The sequence below is a fragment of the Streptopelia decaocto genome (genome assembly GCF_964273445.1).
Source record: "Streptopelia decaocto genome assembly, chromosome: 11".
In the NCBI taxonomy this organism is placed as follows: domain Eukaryota; kingdom Metazoa; phylum Chordata; class Aves; order Columbiformes; family Columbidae; genus Streptopelia; species Streptopelia decaocto.
This window is the reverse complement of record NC_138666.1, coordinates 16,316,609-16,334,962: the sequence shown is the minus strand read 5'-3', so window position 1 is coordinate 16,334,962 and position 18,354 is coordinate 16,316,609. Positions and strand designations below refer to the sequence as shown.

The 18,354-nt window shown below is 38.8% G+C and overlaps 1 protein-coding gene across 6 annotated transcripts in view; it reads left to right on the top strand.

Moving 5' to 3' along the window:
- LOC309444830 (transcription initiation factor TFIID subunit 4-like) overlaps nt 1-18,354 on the top strand; it is a 132,656-nt gene that overhangs the window by 7,436 nt on the left and 106,866 nt on the right. For all 6 annotated transcript variants that reach the window (XR_014185163.1, XM_082062966.1, XM_082062965.1 and 3 more), the window contains exons 3-7: nt 8,422-8,559; nt 9,540-9,764; nt 10,645-10,767; nt 11,692-11,781; nt 13,166-13,423. Coding sequence is in view for 5 of the 6 variants with exons in the window: in XM_082062966.1 (XP_081919092.1) it covers nt 8,422-8,559; nt 9,540-9,764; nt 10,645-10,767; nt 11,692-11,781; nt 13,166-13,423 (834 nt within the window). In the remaining variant the exon portion in view is untranslated. The remainder of the gene's footprint in view (nt 1-8,421; nt 8,560-9,539; nt 9,765-10,644; nt 10,768-11,691; nt 11,782-13,165; nt 13,424-18,354) is intronic.

Genomic DNA, 18,354 nt, shown 5'->3' with positions numbered 1-18,354 from the left:
CAGATGTTCTCTAGTTAAATGAAGCAGTTAAGGTTGCAGAAGGAGTATAATCTGACTTGCAGGATTTAAATTAGAATACACCTGTGAGGATCACAGTATCACAGTATGTTTGGGATTGGAAGGGACCTCAAAAGCTCATCCAGTGCAATCCCCCCATGGAGCAGGAACACCCAGATGAGGTTACACAGGAAGGTGTCCAGGCGGGTTGGAATGTCTGCACAGAAGGAGACTCCACAACCCCCCTGGGCAGCCTGGGCCAGGCTCTGCCACCCTCACTGAGAAGAAGTTTCTCCTCAAATTTAAGTGGAACCTCTTGTGTCAGTGTCAAGTGCCACAAGTTACCCAGCTAAGTGTTTGTTTTTAGTGTTATAGTTAATTTGTATATACTTTAAATAATTACTGTCTTAAAGTGTGTTCTGAGCTATGTAGTTAGATGTAAAACACAGGTTATTAAATAATGTGCCAAAGAAATTGCAAAAGCTGGCAGTGACTTTTGGCAACTCATTAAGGGGTGTGTTCAGAGTGATAACTGGAGAATACAAAATGAATTGTCAATTAACTTTTAAAAATTCCAAGAAAGATCTTCTGAAAAATTACTGAAGCGTTCATCTAAATTCGAAAGCTTTTTGAAATGTTTTAAATGTTCTTAGATGGGACTGACTTGATCACTACACACAGAGCTGTGCAGATTCTGAACTGCTTCTGCAGACCAGAAGCATAACAAGATTTTCTTCCCATATTCCAGGACCATCACTTGCTAGATCTTCTCCCAGTTATTTGTGAGGAAAACAAATTAGGTTTCCCATGAAAATTCTGGCTTCGGTAGGTGGGTTTAGATCCAGGGCAGTGTGTGAGGAAGGAGCCACCTTTCCCTGGAACAGTGGAAGCTGCTGAGGCAGAGAAAGCACAGTCTGTTTTCCCTTAGCATTCAGTACAAGGGCATAGGATGGTGCTTTCCTTGAAGACGGTGGCTTCATTGTTACCTGTTGCTTTGCTGAATGTTCTGAAGTCACATACCTGTACAGAGTACCATTTACCACTGTAGGGAACTGCTGGAGCCATCCTTCCTCCCTTCCCAAGGTAAAAAAAGTGTATTTTGATAGCAGTGCCAAACACAAAAGTTCAAAAAGATTAAGATATGTAACCTCCTGTTCATCCTACATTAATCTCTTCTGTCCATGTGCAGCGTATTACAGTCTTTGCATGATAAATGCACAAAGATAAAAGTTCAGCTAGGCAATCAAGGCACGCTGTTGATATTGCACAGCAAGCTTAAATCTGATGTTCCTAACATTTTTGAGTGCTCGGCTTTGCTATGTAAGTCAGTATTTGACTTCCATTGTTTGTAACCCCTTTGTCCTAATGGGTTTTTTTGCCACTTTTAGGAGTACAGGATGTAAGAAATTATAGTATAGCCTTGGGGACAATTTTTCTTGAGATTCTTGGAAGAAGATAGGCAAATCCATTTTGAAAGGAAGACTTGGGTTCTTTAATCTTTAGACATTGACTTATGTTTCTTTAAGTTGCTGCTGTGTAAAATATGGTTAAATCTGGTGGTTTTCAGTTCCTCCTGGAATTCTGCAAAACTTGCTGATTGGGATATGCAAGTACCTTGCAGGAAGGATCTCGGTTCTGATCAGTTTAATGCCAAACTGAAAGGCGCTGGAGTGCGAGAATGTGTCCCAAAAGGATGTGCAGGGTGTGCAGCACAGTCAGGAGCAGGGAAATGGGCTGAGTCGGAAGAACCGGAATAGGAAAGGAGCAGAATAGTGCAGAGAAAGCAGTGACTGAGAGAAGTACCTGTAATAGGAAGATGTGCTAGATATGTTAATGGTCTTTTACATTTAAAGTCTTCCTGATTTCTCAAAGTAAAATATTCAAGAAAAGCATGAATAGGTGCAACTATACCATAAAATAGTTTTAGTTTAGGTCCAATTATGACATTGTAGAGGACTGTAGTGGGGGGATATTAACTATAGCTAAGTACACTTTGATTAGGGAAAAAATATTGCAAAATATTTAAGTATATAAAACCAAAACATTTTTCAGATTGTGAATATAAATTTGTCTTCTTGGTGCAGCTACCAGAGGCTTCTTAAAGTTGTTACCCTGTGTTTTACATGGAAGTACTCAGTCTTACGGAAGATTGTGTTAATCTCTTGGTGTGTTCAAAAGTGCAATTTTATTGTACTGTGAATACATTTTGAGTGGTAACATGTTTGTTTGAAAAAACAATTAATGAAATAAAATATTAGGATGTTTAAAGCAAACATTGGTTTGAGTTAACTCTGCATAATTTTAATTGAACATTTTTCTCTTCGTGATTTTAATTTCCTTAATTTTTTTTATTTACATTAATTTTAGCTGAGTATTAAAAAGTGATTAATTTTGCCAAAATCCTAGTGAAGGTACAGGATTTTTAGGAAACAAGCTGTAATTTGATGGAACTTTGGTTGATCTTAGAAAAAAATTGCTCTGGATTCTTGTATTACAAGCAGGTCAAATAAGCACAGGTTTGCTTGTATTACTACATTCTTCAGAATATAGTAAATTATAAGTAAATATAAAGTAAATTCAGAAATCTTTTAAAACTGATTATGTAGATTACATTAAGTTTTTGCCTTCATGTCTTGTTTTGAAGCTTATACTTGTGAAATTATGAAAAATAGGTAGGTGCTGCCATCTAGTTTTTCTTTGAGTTTCTTTTGTTGATCTGCATTTTTCATTTGTACAGTTTATGGCTTTTCATGCTTTTGGTGCAAATTTGCTGGTTTCTGTATCTTAATACCGAGCTGGGTTTACATTCGTAACCAAAATGCAGAAAATAAGTTACTTATTTTAAATTCTTTTTAATTAAAATTCTCTTGTTAGTTACAAAATTAAAGTACTGCTGTACACTGAGAATATAAAGTGAGCGTCATACAGGGAAGCCCAGTGTTAGCCTGGACTATCTGTTATCAGAACTTACACATCAGGTGAAAAGCGTATGGTGGAATTTTCATGACACTGCTGCTGAAAATGGGTTTGGTTTCAGAGTTTACTGTTTTTATTTCAATTAGTGAATTGCATCGTACGTTTTTAGTGATCAGAAAAGGTAAAGTTACATGTGGAGTTTGATGGTTTAGTCCAAATATTTAGGCACATAAGTGGGCTACTTAACAATGCAGTTTTGTTTCATTGCATAAATAGTCCAATCAATATATTTTGATGTATTTAAAAAAAAAAAACAGGTCTTTTCTAGCTTTGTTTTTTCTTGCTTGCACATTTTTCTGACTTCTCTTCAGAATTTCTAGTTCATTAAATAAACTTTACTGATTTGTTTTCTATGTTTATTAAGTTTCACTTCACCATCCTTTTTTGAAATGAAAAAGTCCCTTGAGCTTGAGAAAAGTGCTGAATCACCTGGTCTGGAAGGGGCTTTGCTTTTGCTGTGAAATGAATTTGATGCAGACAACACCAGCTTGGTCTTTGCCATCACATGGGGCATTGAGAGCAGTTCTAAACTTGGCTGCTGTTGCTGCTAAAGTGGAGCCTTTTGAATCTGAGATCGTTCTGATAATATGCGATGCCCGTGTTTTCAGCAGTGCTTGTATTTGTAGTCGTATTTTAGTTTTGGTAATTTTTTTCTTGTTTATTGATCTGCCTTTGGTTTCTGTTTTTCCACACCCTTTCTGCTTTTCTGACAGCTGCTTATTTTGAGCTTTGCAGAAATTGTAGGCAAATTGATAAATCTTTGTTGCCCCGAAGTGCATTACCACTATTACCAAATAAGCTATTCTGTACTATTTCTTTTGTATAGACAGTTTTTGGGCTTCTTGTGCAATGTTCTGGAGAAGACAATTGTGTTAGCAGAACAGGTAGGTTGAAAAGCCAGAGAAAGTAAAAGGTGTGTGGTCTCAGCTACGCTTTAACCACAAAACCATTTTCCTTCCTTCCTTTTCTTTATGGTGAGTGAATCTTTTCTGTATAAGCAGATAAGAAGTTCCTACTACTTACAAATTCTACTGTTTACATTTTCATAGCATTAACATATCTTTTAAAGCTTCTTAGAAAGCACTCAAACATTAGTAAGGCTGTAAAATTAAACATGCAAAGATCAGGAAATGCTGTAAAAAAGGTTCCTGAGCAGTCTAATAGTGGCTCCCATGTGCACATGCATTATGCTGCATGACTACATACTACTGTTATTTTTAATTTCTACATTGTATAGGCTGGACAATCTTAATTAATGAAGAATTATGTAATATTTTTTTCCTCCACTGTTCAGTTGGTTGCTTCAGGCTTATTTGCTGCATATTATTTAAGCTCCCCTTCTGAAGTGGGAATTAATAACTGAACAGGTTTTTTTGTGAAGCTTATCCCTGTAACAACTTTCTCAACAATGCAGTTGCGGGGATTATTAGCCTCTTTTTATAACTAACTTCAATATACTGGTTAATTTTTTGTGTTCACGTTGACTTTGTTGTCTTCATTGGCAGCCATGACCACTCCTGATCACAAACCCCACATTTCAAGTTGTCCGCTCATAAGTATATGGCATAAGAATATTGATTACAATAGATTATCTATATTTGCATGCAGCACAAGCACTGAGCAATTGAGGCAGGGGTAGTATCTAATTGTAGGGCTAAAATTCAGGTGCTTTTTATCTGCCAGGTTCTTTGGATTAGTCCTAGTGATTATAGATGGACCAGCCACTTCACCAGAGGGTGAGAAAAGGACTTTGATAGTGGATGATACAGGTATTTGTTTACGCCAACAGGATGCTGAGACTCCAGAGGGTTTGGGCTTAGAACTTCTGGTTTCTGAAGGGTTTCTTTGGTGGCCCCAAGCTCTTCTGCCTCCTGTCTAATTGCTGCCAGTCCTGTGTCTTCCTCCCCTGTTGTTCATGAACCCAAAAGGGACGTCATGCATATGAGGAACACAGCAGCACGTCCCTGCATTGGGGACTGATGTTTGACTCCAGTGATGCTGTGGTGGCAATGAAGGTTCTGACTCTGTTGGCTGACGTGTTAGAGATTCTGCCTCCAGTCATTTTCTGCAATTGTGTGCAAATGTCAAGTTTATAAAGTGTTAGTGCTTTGGCTCAATTTGGCTGTACTTTTTCCAGAGTGAAAGAATCAAGTCCCTGACGTACAAATTGCTCTGCAGCTGATGTTTAAGTGTATGTTCCAGATGAACCATAACCAAAAGAATTGAGAGGCAGTCAATAAGCATATGAAGTTTCTCCATGAACTCCTCAGAAATCTGGCAGAATTTTAAGTATTGGCAAAGAGAGTTTGGTAATGGGGAGTGTTATGAAACCTTAATAATAGGTAGGGCTACCAGCTATGCCTATAAGATAGACTGTATGAATTAGTTACTTTAAAATGGGCTACCAGATGTGACCCTTAGCCTGTGCTTCTGTTAATGACTGTGTTCCCACCTTCGTTTTCTTTGTTAAACTCTTTTATAGTTTGAGGCATCTTGGCATGGGCTATTTTGTTTGTAAGAAGTCTTCTGGATTAATGCTTACAAATAAAATAGAGTTTTATCTCAGGTTTTGCAAGTTTAAACTGAAAGGTTATGTTCTGCTGAAATTGAGTTTGGCGTAGTACCTAGTGAAGCTGTGTATTGGAAGACACAGGAAGAGGTGCCAGGATGTGTGTTGTGATAAACTTGCCCTTGCTTTTGTGTTAATGCTTGTTCAAATGCTATTGGCGTGTTTTCTTTCTTTCTTTTGTGATTAATAGTGGCCCAGTTTAGTAGCAGGACTGATCATGAAGTGATATATGCAACACGCTTGTGCAAAGTAAGCTCTCTCGCTTTGTAGTGCAGAGACTGGGTTGCTGGTGCCCTGAGTGTTCATCAGTAGGTGGTACTGTAGCACAGAATACAAGTAAACCACAGACCTATTTCCAAGGATTTATATGCATCAGTGTACTAACCTGTGGCACTTTTAATCGCCTTGATTTTATGAAGATGTGGATTCACAATGCAGTCCCTAAAAATGGTGGAGTCCTGCCTTGGCAGTGACAAATAATCCTCAGGTATTTGGGGGTATTTCCTCCGTATTCAAGGCGCCTGCTTTTTTAAATGCAGCCTTGTATATTCCTTCAAGTAGAGAGGCAGCTTGTTCATGCACAGCAGGTACAATGTGATTGGCTCCTGTTTACGCCTTGAACTTTGCATCTTGATCCATGTGTCCTGAGCTTTGGGGAGAATGTCTATGTAGTAAAGTTAAGATGCTATTATTTAGGGAGTGGATTTGCAGGACACAGAGTAATTCCACACTGACTTCTTCCATGAACAATTATAATGTGCACCTATTGCCTTTGCAGAAGTGACTTTTTTGCACCCTGAAACTGGAGTCACTTGCGTTATCCGCATGAATTACGTGGGCAGGATGAACGTTGGGACATCCCCCTCCACGCTGGCCAGACATGAGCCAGGTCTGTTCTGAAATCCCAATTTCCACAGCAGCCTGTGCTGTGCTCCACTGACAATCCCAACCTCTCTGCAGGGACAGACCCAGCTCAAGTCTGTGTACAAAAGGCTTTCTTAAGCATTCTCAAGAGTCCCCATGGAGATTGGTAGTAGATTATATACTATATTCATTCATGTTCTAATTTCCTGCCTGTTAATGTCTGAGTACAGGGAAAAAGCCTTTTAAACATCACTTTCATATGTTTAGGAAATATAAAAGTAGGTAATGTGTCTAATCAAAAATAATACAGTTACATTTGAAAATATATTTTCCTTTCTAAGCCTCTCTTGGTAACTTTGGAATTTAATAGCATCATACCAAACCTTAGCAGCTTTTCTTTAAAGAACATAATAAATTCTTTTAGATTGTTCCATTGATACATTGGGTTGTTAATTTTTTTATATAATGTTGATCATTTCTGTTTTCTTTTTGATGGACTTCTCATGAGATCTGTTTACAGCTTTCCTTTCACAGTGAACGCAGCTATTTGTTTCTAAATAGTTTTTACCCGTTCTTCTTGAAGTATTTGTATTGGGAGCCCTTATAATGTCTTCTGGCATCTTGCAGCTGTCATTTAAAGATCATTTCCATGATACTTAAGAATTTCTCTAGGCTAGTTCCTTGTTATGTTTCTCATCCGCTCATTCCATGCTTACCTTTTAACGTCTATGAGTTTTGGAACCACATTAATAAACAGCTGTGTGACTTTGTTTGCAGTTCTTTGGTAGTAGGGATTTTTCTTCCCATCCAACACGTGAATAGATTTTACTGCCATTTTGTGTCAAAGGCTTCTGTCACTATTGATTTCGAAAACTGAGGGTGAATTTAGTCTTCATGTTGCACGGTTTGCTCCTGTGGTCTGGCACAGTGGAACTACATGTGAAGTGTGTTGAGTGCTTAATTGGATGATAGGCTGCTACCATACCGAAATTTAATGTTTTAATTATATGGAGTTATGTTTTCAAGTATATTCCTGTGATGAGTCGTGGGCATTTATTAGCTGAGGACAGTATTATCCATGATCTCCAGCCACTTAGAAAATTTGTCTTTTCTAAGTATGTTTTTGAACGCAAATCTTAATAAATGCCAGTTATAAGAGACCAGTGGGGCCTCCATTTAAAAAAATGAGCAGTTCTCATTTTGTCTTAATTGCTGTATTGTGTGATGTATTTCTTCCGTAATGGTATTTACATTCCTGTAGAATTAAATAACAACTTTCCTGGAGACATTTTTTTATTCCTAAATCTTTGATATGAGGGTAAGAGGTTTAAATATTTCTCTCAGAACTAAAGTAAATCACAAAAAACAATTTCTGTGTTTACTGCATGAGGCCAATTTATTGAGCATGGTGCTGAATGAAGGGCTGTGAGCCAGTCATTCTCCTTGGCGCTTCGGATTCCAGTCATTCTCTGCTTACAGATTGTGTGTTCTAGGACGTTGATTCTCAAAATGCTTAGACTTCATTTCTGTGCAGGTTAGTTTCTATATAGTTTAACCTGGAATTGTTTGGAAATTATTTTCTCCCCTGGATTTTCTCTCCATATTAATTTTCTTCAAGAAAAAGCACCTTCAAGTAAATACCCAAATGACCACTCTGTGTTACTGGCAATTATACACTCAACTATTGATGGGTACTGATTTGTAAATATTGCAACTGAACTAATACATCAATGTAACTTTTTTTTTGGTCACACCCTGTTTTCTCTAATCTTTTCCATATATCTGTATGAGAAATACCTATTAGGAGAAATATTGCAAACATATAATTGTACAGAAGAAAACTCATTTTTGTGTTATTTGTGAATATATATTTAAGAACATTCTACTGGTGGTTGGTGTGGGGTTTCTTCCCAGTGTTAATAATCATTATTCATATAATGACTATTATTAAAAAGTCTTGGAGATCAAGTTACTAAGGAGGTAAAAAAATAAAATGCTTATTTTTCCTTTATTAGCAACCACCTTCTGTAGCCACGTCCACTGTCCGCCTGGGACTTCCCGTGCAAGCCAAAGTCGTTCAGTCAACGGCTGCGCCTGTCAGTGCCACGTCTGCCGGGGCTCTGCCGGGAGGCTCTATTCTCTCACATACCACAGTAAGTAGAGTATAGGAAGCAAAAGATGGGTGAAGAGAAGGATGTTTGTAATTATATGGGTTTTTTTCAAAAGGGAATTTTAATGTTCATGTGTTTGCTTTTATTGCAGACGTAATCGCAGAAGTTAATGAGTGTATAGCTAGACTGTGTTATGTAGGTGCTGAGTGACAGCCTAAGTTAAAGTTTAAATTCTGCCGCAGACAGAGCAAAGCTCTGCGGTCAGGCTGGGCCGGGTGGTCCTGGCAGCTTCTGCTCAGCGGCTTGTGCTGCCCGGCTGAGCTCTCTGGCTTCTGCAGTCCCGCTTGCTGTGTCTGCCTGAGACCTTTTGGCACTTGCAAGGGTGGCATGTTCAGTCAGAGTTATGAGAGCTGAACCAGGTGCTGGGGTGTGTGTATCTGATGCTCTGTGCAGCCTAATTAGCTTTCCAGCCTTCCGAGGTTGCAGAGTGTCCAGCATGGTCTTTGCATGATGCCCGGTCGGGTCCAGGACAGCTTTGTTCGCCAGGGCTTTGTGCTGGTGCAGGAGCAGATATGCCGCTGCTGGGTTCAGATGGGGTTGGGATGCTGTGTGAGTGCATTTGTGTTGTCTGGATCTGAGCTGTCACTGTGGAAAAGGCAATTGTAAACCTGATGATGTGACCACAGATCATTGCAAATTGACTTCTTTATATTAAGGGCCAAAATTACAGAAAGTTGAGTTACAGAAGTCACATCATTGTGGTGATAGCAATAGCAACTAATTTTCAGTGGTACATGTGTTTTTGTAATAAAAATAACTTTAAATGCGGATTTTCATTGTTCAGTAAAGGGTGACAAAATTAGGGTTATAATAAGTAAGTAAAGTCAAGGGTTTTATTTTGTCAGTAGGGGTGTATTTGAAAGGAAACAAGTTTTCCTTGTCAGGCTTTCAAGAACTTTGTGGTCAAGTAAAAGAATTAAAATAAGATAATGACCTGTTTTTTCAATATAAAATATTAATAGGTATCAGTAGCTACAACGAGTGCTCAAAATTTGTTCAAGACAACAGTAGCGACTGGAACATCAGCCTCTCAGCAACCTGCAGTAATTGGTGGGCAAACTCAAGCTTCAGCACAAAACCAGGGTCAGCCCCGTCTGCCGCTTCCACCTCATACAACAGCACAAGTCCCAGCACAGCCCCAGGTCATACCGAGCTCTCCTGTACCTGGAACTACCGTTGTATCACAGGTAAGTTTAAAAATACTATATACTTGGTTTTCTCAGTACTTTATGAACTTCTAAGGTCTATTCAGAAGGAGAAGGAGCTTTTTCTTCATGCGAGCACACTTTGTGATGGAACAAATACTTCACAAACAACAAACCCTTCCCTTAATTTCAACTAAATGGGATAAAAGTTTTGAGAGGAAGAACACTTGTGGTCGGCTTTCCCCATCCCATCATGTGTCAGCAGTGAAAGAACTCTTATGTTTCTGCAGACAGAACAATCAGGCCTTCAGTCTATGGACTTCATTATTGTCATGTTGCTGGGTCTCAAAACCGTGGCAATACCAAAGAGTAACATTTCTGTTTCTCAGAGTCATTACACCATATAAAAATAATGGCTTGAAAAAATTATAAGCATCCATTTTCCTACTGATAAAGAAAATATTGGATATGATGATGTTTGAAGACTAATTTGATTTTACTGCTGTATCTGTTTTGTACAAAAACGTAACGAAGCAATAATTTAACAAATTAAGGTAGCTTGGGAAACGTACATTGTGGGCATCACAAAGGAGAGTGCATCTCCAACAAATTGTTGTGTTACGTCTCATATTTAAGGTTATTTTTATCAAAACAGATTGTAAATTATTGAATAGATTTCCTTCATTGATTTCTTTTTTTTTTGGTTAGTATTTGCGATGTATGATGTTCAGTTACAGGAAGAAGTGAAGAAAATGCCAAGTAACTAGCAGCAATAGTAAAATAGCTGCAGATGTATTTCAAATATGTCCTGCCTGAATTAGAACAATTTAATCATTTTCCCTGTTTATAGTGATCAGAGCATGCATTGATCCTGATTGACAAATAGCATGGATCTGATATTTGTGTTCTTTGCCTTTTGCAGGAAATGCAAGAGAATGTGAAAAAATGTAAAAACTTCTTAGCTACCCTTATAAAACTTGCTTCTCATAACTCACCATCTCCAGAAACGTCCCGTAATGTGAAAGCTCTGGTTCAGGATTTGTTGGTAAGTATTTAGTTACCTTTCATTTTGCCAGTTAAGCTCATTATTTACATAGACCAAAAACTATTGTTTTGATCCTAACGATGTTTTTGCTGTAATGAAAATAGTTGGGCTACATCAAAATGCAAATATTCTGTACATTACATATCTTCAGAAATCTGTTAAAATTAATATTTCTCTTGGTTTCTGAAAGGGGGAGGGCATCAAAGTATTTAGTAGGCGTTTGTCAAAACCACTCTCGATGGATAATATTTTGGTTGTTTATTTTAAAAATGGTGTAAAATACAGGGGTTTTCTTGTTGATTCATTAAGTTTCTTTTCCTCTGAACTGTCTCTCTTCTGAAACAGTAAGAAACTATTACTTGTTTTAACCACAGAATGAATGTAGATAGATGCCTCCACACGTGGTTGAGATTTTCCAGGACTGAGGGAAGGTATTTTGCTAAGCTGCTGGGTCCAGGCAGCTCTGCAGACAGATGCCCCTGTGCACGAAGCCTTAACTGCAAGTGGGTTTCAAGAGGCAAAGTTGTGTTCCAGCTGCACTGAGTCTGACTCACTGTGGTCTGTAGTGCAACAGGTGTTTCAGTGAATTGTGTAAATGCGTTGCAACCACATGTTACTGTGGAGCTGGACAAATGGTCAAGCTGCTTAAAATAAATTGAATACAACCTTCAATAAATATATTTATTATATATGTCTCATTACTTTGTTTTAAATATTATAAGTAGTTACCTTTACTTAGTTAATCTTGTGCAGTTTTCAAAAGTTAAAACAAGTTTTTACTGGACCGCTAAATATTATTGTTAAATGGCTGATACTTGAAGAAAGTTTTAGGCTTGTCTAAAATAAACGGGTTTCTCTGTCAATGAATTCAAATAAATTTAGATTAACTGCTTTTACATCCAAGTTCTATCACTTCTCCTGAAGGATGCAAAGATTGACCCAGAAGAATTTACAGGCCGCCTTCAGTCGGAACTCAAATCATCTCCTCAGCCATACCTTGTACCTTTCCTTAAGGTAACGTGGATGTTTAGATAAATTAGATACATTTATTGTTGTTATAACACGTATAGTTCTCTGTGGTAAAAGGTAATTTTTTGCGAAGAAGCACAACATTCACGTTTGGAAGCATCAGAAGTTATTTCTATAGAATGCTTCGCGTAATTTCATAAGCTTTTTCTATGTTATTTTTGTAGTCTATGTTTGAGTCACTGATAACTTGCAATGTATGTGTGACAGTGATTATGAAAAACTAAACTCAGTGATGTTGTTGAAATAATTGATTAGCTGATCCTGCTTGTAATCTGGAACTAATCTATAACAGAAGTTCTAATGTAGATACCAAAGTGATTTACATGCGGGGTAAATTTACTCGTACATTAGCTACAGTAGTTTCCATATGCAAGATTATATGCAAACATAGAAAGCGTGTTTAATTTTGCTCCAACAAAACCACAACTATAATTTAAAAAGCATTTTTCGTCTAGTCCAAAACTTCTCAGTTTAGGACAGGTTTCCTCACTTTCTTCTCTCCCTTCAGCTTTTCTTCAGAACTCTCCCTCTGCTTCTGTTTTTTCAAAGTATTATTAACCCTTGTTTGTGCCTTTTCGAACTCTTATACTGCAGTCACCTCTAGCATCATGATAAGTTTTAACTTGTTTTCTTTCTTTGAAGTCCTTTCTTGGCAACAGGCATTAAGTCTTTAAATAAATACTAGAAGTTTAGAAAGAACTGTAGCTTGGGCTAAACACTGTTGCATTCTACAGCTGCCTGGGGGGAGCACTTCAAAAGAATGCTACTACCACTTAAAAAGTAAAAAGTTTATTCGTGAAGGTACAGTATAACCTTTTAGAACTATATTTTTTGGTTGAACTGGTCTGAACATGAAGCATACAATAGTACACTTTTCTAATCCAGTCAGAATACATTAGATCAGTAATCGTACAGTAAACAGCTATTCCTGTAGGGCATCAACAGTTAAATCATCTTGTTCTAGGTACTGGAGGCATGTCAGGAGAAGTAAATTGGTGCAGCGTACATCTCTAGCATGTGGTGGGAATAGGGTTGTTCCTGTGGTTCTGCCTTTTCTCGTTCCATTTTCTGCCCTTCCAAAGACCTAAGCTACAAGTTCTAGGTACTCTTGAGGAAGGGAGCTGCTATGGTGGAATTAGGGCACATCAAAATGTACAGAGTGGCTAAATCCGAATTGAAAGCATATTAAAAATGCAACCTGAACTTGCCCTTTGCAAAATGTGTTCGATCTTATTTCTTTTTGACAAATAGGCAGATAGTGAAATTGGAAAGAAAGCTGCATTCTTTTAATTAAGTTTACAGCAAATTTAAAAATATTTGTTGTCAACCTACTCAATTCGATATTTCATAAACTTTCTTCTGTTTTTAGAAAAGTCTACCTGCATTGAGACAATCTTTACTGAATAGTCAACATTCAGTTTTGCAAGGACAGCCGTCTCAGCAGTCACTTCAACAAACCAAGCTACCACAAGTTATACCTCAATCTGCCTCTGGAAGCATTTCCTCTGTTGTCACAACGCAGACAATAGGAATAAGGCAACCAAACAACATTTGCACAGTCTCTGTATCAAATACAGTGCAGCCTCCTCAGGTTAAGGTGGTACAGTCAAATCAGAGTTCTCAACTGGTAGGTACTGTAGTATAACAGAGAATTTCTTAAACTGAATGGCAGTTTTCAATGTTATTTTTATTGCAGCTTGTTTGCTAAAATGTTTTTTTCTTTGTATCATATTCTGTGACATATAGTACTACCTCATTTCATGGCAGCTTACATGTACGTTCAACCCTTAGTTTAGTTAACTTTATTAACATAGCTTGAATTTAAGAAAGTACGCTCTTGATCTTTTTGTCTGGAATACAGTGATTGTTTTATGAGCATGGTAGAATTTGAGTTAATTACAAATGTAGAACAAAAAGCTTTTCAAGACTTACAAGCAATAGTATGATTTTTAGTATGTCGTTAGGTATGCTGCTTTGCTTAGTTTGGTCTGCATTAAAATTAACTCTATCTCATTTTAAACTCTTTTGTAATACACAGAGTTATAAAATCTTGTAGAAGAATAGCTGTATTGTACCAGCATGTTTTGTTTAGAAATAGTGTCATACTTTGTTATTTACTGAAATATATCACTGTTGGGCCTATTGGATCATTATATGCTCAGACTCATTAATTTCAAGGGCACTGTCAATGAGGCAACTATACAGCCAATTACCCACTGAGAGCGTGGTGAATTATCTTGCTGTTACATAGGATCTTGCGTGTGTGTTTACAGTTGTAATTATGTTTAGAATCTTTACAAGGCCTTGAGTTTATACAGGCGTTTTCATCCTTCAAGCAAAGATGTAAGAGTTTCTTTGTGGTTTCTGTATATATGGGTAAAGTACTTGACTTGGTTTCAAAATCGAGAGGTTCCAGAGGTGCGTCAGGTTGGTAAAAATTTATATTATCAAGATTCAGAAGTACACATATGATAATGTAAAACCTTAGAGTGACCTACCCTTGAGTTTATAGGCTCTCTAAAAGATATAAATAATTTGTAGAGTGTGTGGAGAAGAATATTTCTTTTGCTTTAGTTTAAAAGTAGCGGTGCACAATCTGAAAATGTCTGAGCCATCTGAGCCATGTCATTTGGACCTTCCTAGCAGTTAAATTACCAATTTAAAAATCAAATTAATATAATTTTACCATCCTTTAGTGAGCATATTTTCAATGTGTAAGAACATCTTGGATGGGAAGACTACGGACTCTGACTTTTGTAATACACACAAGACATTTGGATATTTTGCACCTTAGCTTGGCTGCTTTCTGTTCAGCCACTTGTGTTCTTTCTTTTTCTAAGATGGGTTCTCCCCACCCTTTCTGGACTGGTGTATTCGTTAGAAAAGTGTTCCTCAGTCTTTTTGTGACTTCTTTTTGATTTGTCAGACTGAATTGACAATAGCTTTGGTTCCTCCAGGTAAGGGAAAGGGAGTTGGTTGTAACTAGAGACAGTAGGTGTAAAAATTACTCCCTGTCCTGAGGAAAGCAAATTTCTGACAGCAGCTGACAGGTTCCTTACAAGTAAAAACATTCATGGCCAGTTAAGTCTAGCCTTATCTCATGCCACCATCTTAGGACTAACCTCAGCTTGCACCCCACCTTTTGAGAAACACTCATGTAGAACAAAAGTGTGTCTGTAAGTTTACAGGAATTCTTACTCTTATGATCATAGTTCTCATGGAATATTTTGTGAATGGTATAAAGCCAGATTTATAGGAGAAACACCTTCTGTCTCTGACATGTCAATGCATACTCAAAGCAAGCAATTGTGCTGTTAACTGAAGTAGAGATTAACAATGTGAAGAGTTGCTCTGTCATCTATTCAACATACCTGTGCAATATGAGGGAGCTGAAAACTGCTAAAGAAAAATATTGTAGAGATTGATCTGTTGGGCAAAAGGAGGTTGTAGGTCTAGGACTGAATTTTCATCCTACTGAGGATGTGAAATGACTGCTATGTTTTCAAAAGGCAGCAAACTGTGCAGAGCAAAACTCTGCTTATTACTGTTCCTTTCCTAGAAAATACTCAGGGAGAAGTGAATACATCAAAAGTTATAATTTATTTGCTTTATTGCAAAATGGGCTTTCTGTATTTGCTTTCAATTTGTCAGTAATTAGTTAACAGAAGCAAGCATTACATTAACAAAATACTTCTTAATGGCCCTCAAATTATTTCTGTATAGACAAAAGCAGCATCAGACAGTAAGGGTTACTGCATAAAAAAACCTTACATAGCACAACCACCATCAGCTCGGGTGCCAAGCAGACAAATCAGCAGCATCTCTGTATCACATGAGTGAATGTTCATAAGTATTTGCTTCTTTTGGTGACAGTGATCACACTCTTCACTCTTCTTAGTCCTCCTTGAAATGGGAGCACAGCAAAGAGCTGCTGGCCATCTTGCCTGGGACTTGTCCGGAAGAGGAGGATTACAGCTGGCTGGCCTGGGGGTGCCCAGCGCTCATGGAGGGAACTGGCTGAGCTCCAGATTTTCCAAGCCTGAAGCTCACAGGAGAGAGTTCCAGCTGGCTTTGCAAACTGTCCAGCTGCGGAACGGCAAGCTTGTTTTAGGAATATAGATCCTTTCATACCAGTCAGTTTGCAATAGTCTAGTTTCTTTTAAAATGTGGAGAATCTGTTAGCTGTTCCTTTCTTTTGACTTTCCTGTTTTATGAAGGGATCAGATGTGGTGATAGTTCTTCCAGTTATATGGACTTATCTTGCAATATGGGAGTTCTGTGTGCACTGTTCAGCATGCAATGGAGATTCAGCATTCAGTATGGACTGAGGACTAGAGGAAAGCAAATGTCACTCCAGTCTTCAAAAAAGGCAAGAAGAAGGACCCGGGTAACAACAGACCGGTCAGCCTCACCTCCATCCCTGGGAAACTGATGGAACGACTTATCCTTGGTGCCATCTCAAGGTGTATCAGGGATAAGAGGGTCATTAGGGGCAGTCACCATGGCTTCACCAAGGGGAAGTCATGCTTGACCAACCTCATTGACTTCTGTGAGGACATAACAAGATGGATGGATGATGGCAGAGCGGTGGATGTGATCTACCTTGACTTGAGTAAGGCATTTGACACAGTCTCCCACAGCATCCTTATAGCTAAACCGAGGGAGTGCGGTCTGGACGATCGGGTAGTGAGGTGGACTGCGAACTGGCTGAAGGGAAGAAGCCAGAGAGTTGTGGTCAATGGGGCAGAGTCCAGTTGAGGCCTGTATCTAGTGCAGTGCCTCAGGGGGCAGTACTGGGGCCTATATTATTCAGTACATTCATCAGTGATTTGGACGAGGGAATAGAGTGACTATCAGCAAGTTTGCTGATGACACGAAGCTGGGAGGAGTGGCTGACACACCAGAGGCTGTGCTGCCATCCAGAGACCTGGACAGGCTGGAGAGTTGGGGGGGGAAACATTTAATGAAATATAACAAGGGCAAGTGTAGAGTCTTGTATCTGGGCAGGAACAACCCCAGGTTCCAGTATAAGTTGGGGAATGACCTATTAGAGAGCAGCGTAGGGGAAAGGGACCTGGGGGTCCTGGGGACAGCAGGGTGACCATGAGCCAGCACTGGGCCCTTGTGGCCAGGAAGGCCAATGGTACCTGGGGTGGATTAGAAGGGGGGTGGTCAGTAGGTCAGAGAGGTTCTCCTGCCCCTCTACTCTGCCCTGGGGAGACCACACCTGGAATATTGTGTCCAGTTGTGGCCCCTCAGTTCCAGAAGGTCAGGGAACTGCTGGAGAGAGTCCAGCGCAGCCACCAAGATGCTGAAGGGAGTGGAGCATCTCCCGTGTGAGGAAAGGCTGAGGGAGCTGGGGCTCTGGAGCTGGAGAAGAGGAGACTGAGGGGTGACCTCATTAATGTTCACAGATATCTAAAGGGTGAGTGTCAGGAGGATGGAGCCAGGCTCTTCTCGGTGACAACCAGTGATAGGACAAGGGGTAATGGGTTCAAACTGGAACACAAAAGGTTCCACTTAAATTTGAGAAGGAACTTCTTCTCAGTGAGGGTGCCAGAGCCTGGCCCAGGCTGCCCAGGGGGCTTGTGGAGTCTCCTTCTCTGCAGACATTCCAACCCGCCTGGACACCTTCCTGTGTAACCTCATCTGGGTGTTCCTGCTCCATGGGGGGATTGCACTGGATGAGCTTTCGAGGTCCCTTCCAATCCCTGACATTCTGGGATTCTTAGTGGAGATGAGATTGTTTTATTTTTCTGTTTTGTGAAGTATTGGAATCACGTTCCAAACCCATGAAAGAGCTGTGCTCAAAGAGCAAGATAGTGCTGTTAGTACTGGTGACTACTTCTAGCTAGGGAAAGGAGAATAATCTTAGGTTAATATTTTATCGATGAGACACTGATGAGATAAGCCAGCAATCAATTTTTTAAATTGTTCTAAGTGCAATGTTCAAAGTTTGTCTAAATTGTCATTCTTAGCGACACGAGCTCTATATGGCCTTATATATGCAGACATTACCTGTCTTGTTCTGGATGTTACAGCAGGTAGAATTTCTATGAGTAAGAGAGATGTTCTTTATTAAATGTGTTGAAGTTGTAAGTAGAATGATGAGTAATCGAGATCGATTAGCACTTCATATGTAGTGTTGCTGCTGCATTGTAAGAAGGAGGCACTCCCGGAGGTTGAAGCCAAATATTAAATTTAAATGATAAATTATAAAGAAACAGTAAGAAATTCAAAGTGATCCATCTTAATTAAAACAAATTCTGCAAAGCAATGTAAAGATTTCTACATGTCTAGAATTAGGAAAGATGTATAGAAATATATGTGGACCACTGTTGCTGCAGCAAATTGTGCATAGTGTCCAGAGGGGAGATTTCGCCATCCTTCTAAGTTCTGTTAGAATAGTATTGCTAAAATATTTACTGACACTTTCCCAGAGCCTGTCATAGTGGTTGGAGGCTGTCAAAAGGTGAAATGGAGTAATGGAATTTGGAAACAAAATAAACCAGCTGAATAAGCATTATGTTATATGGCAATATTCTGCTTTGCTTTTTA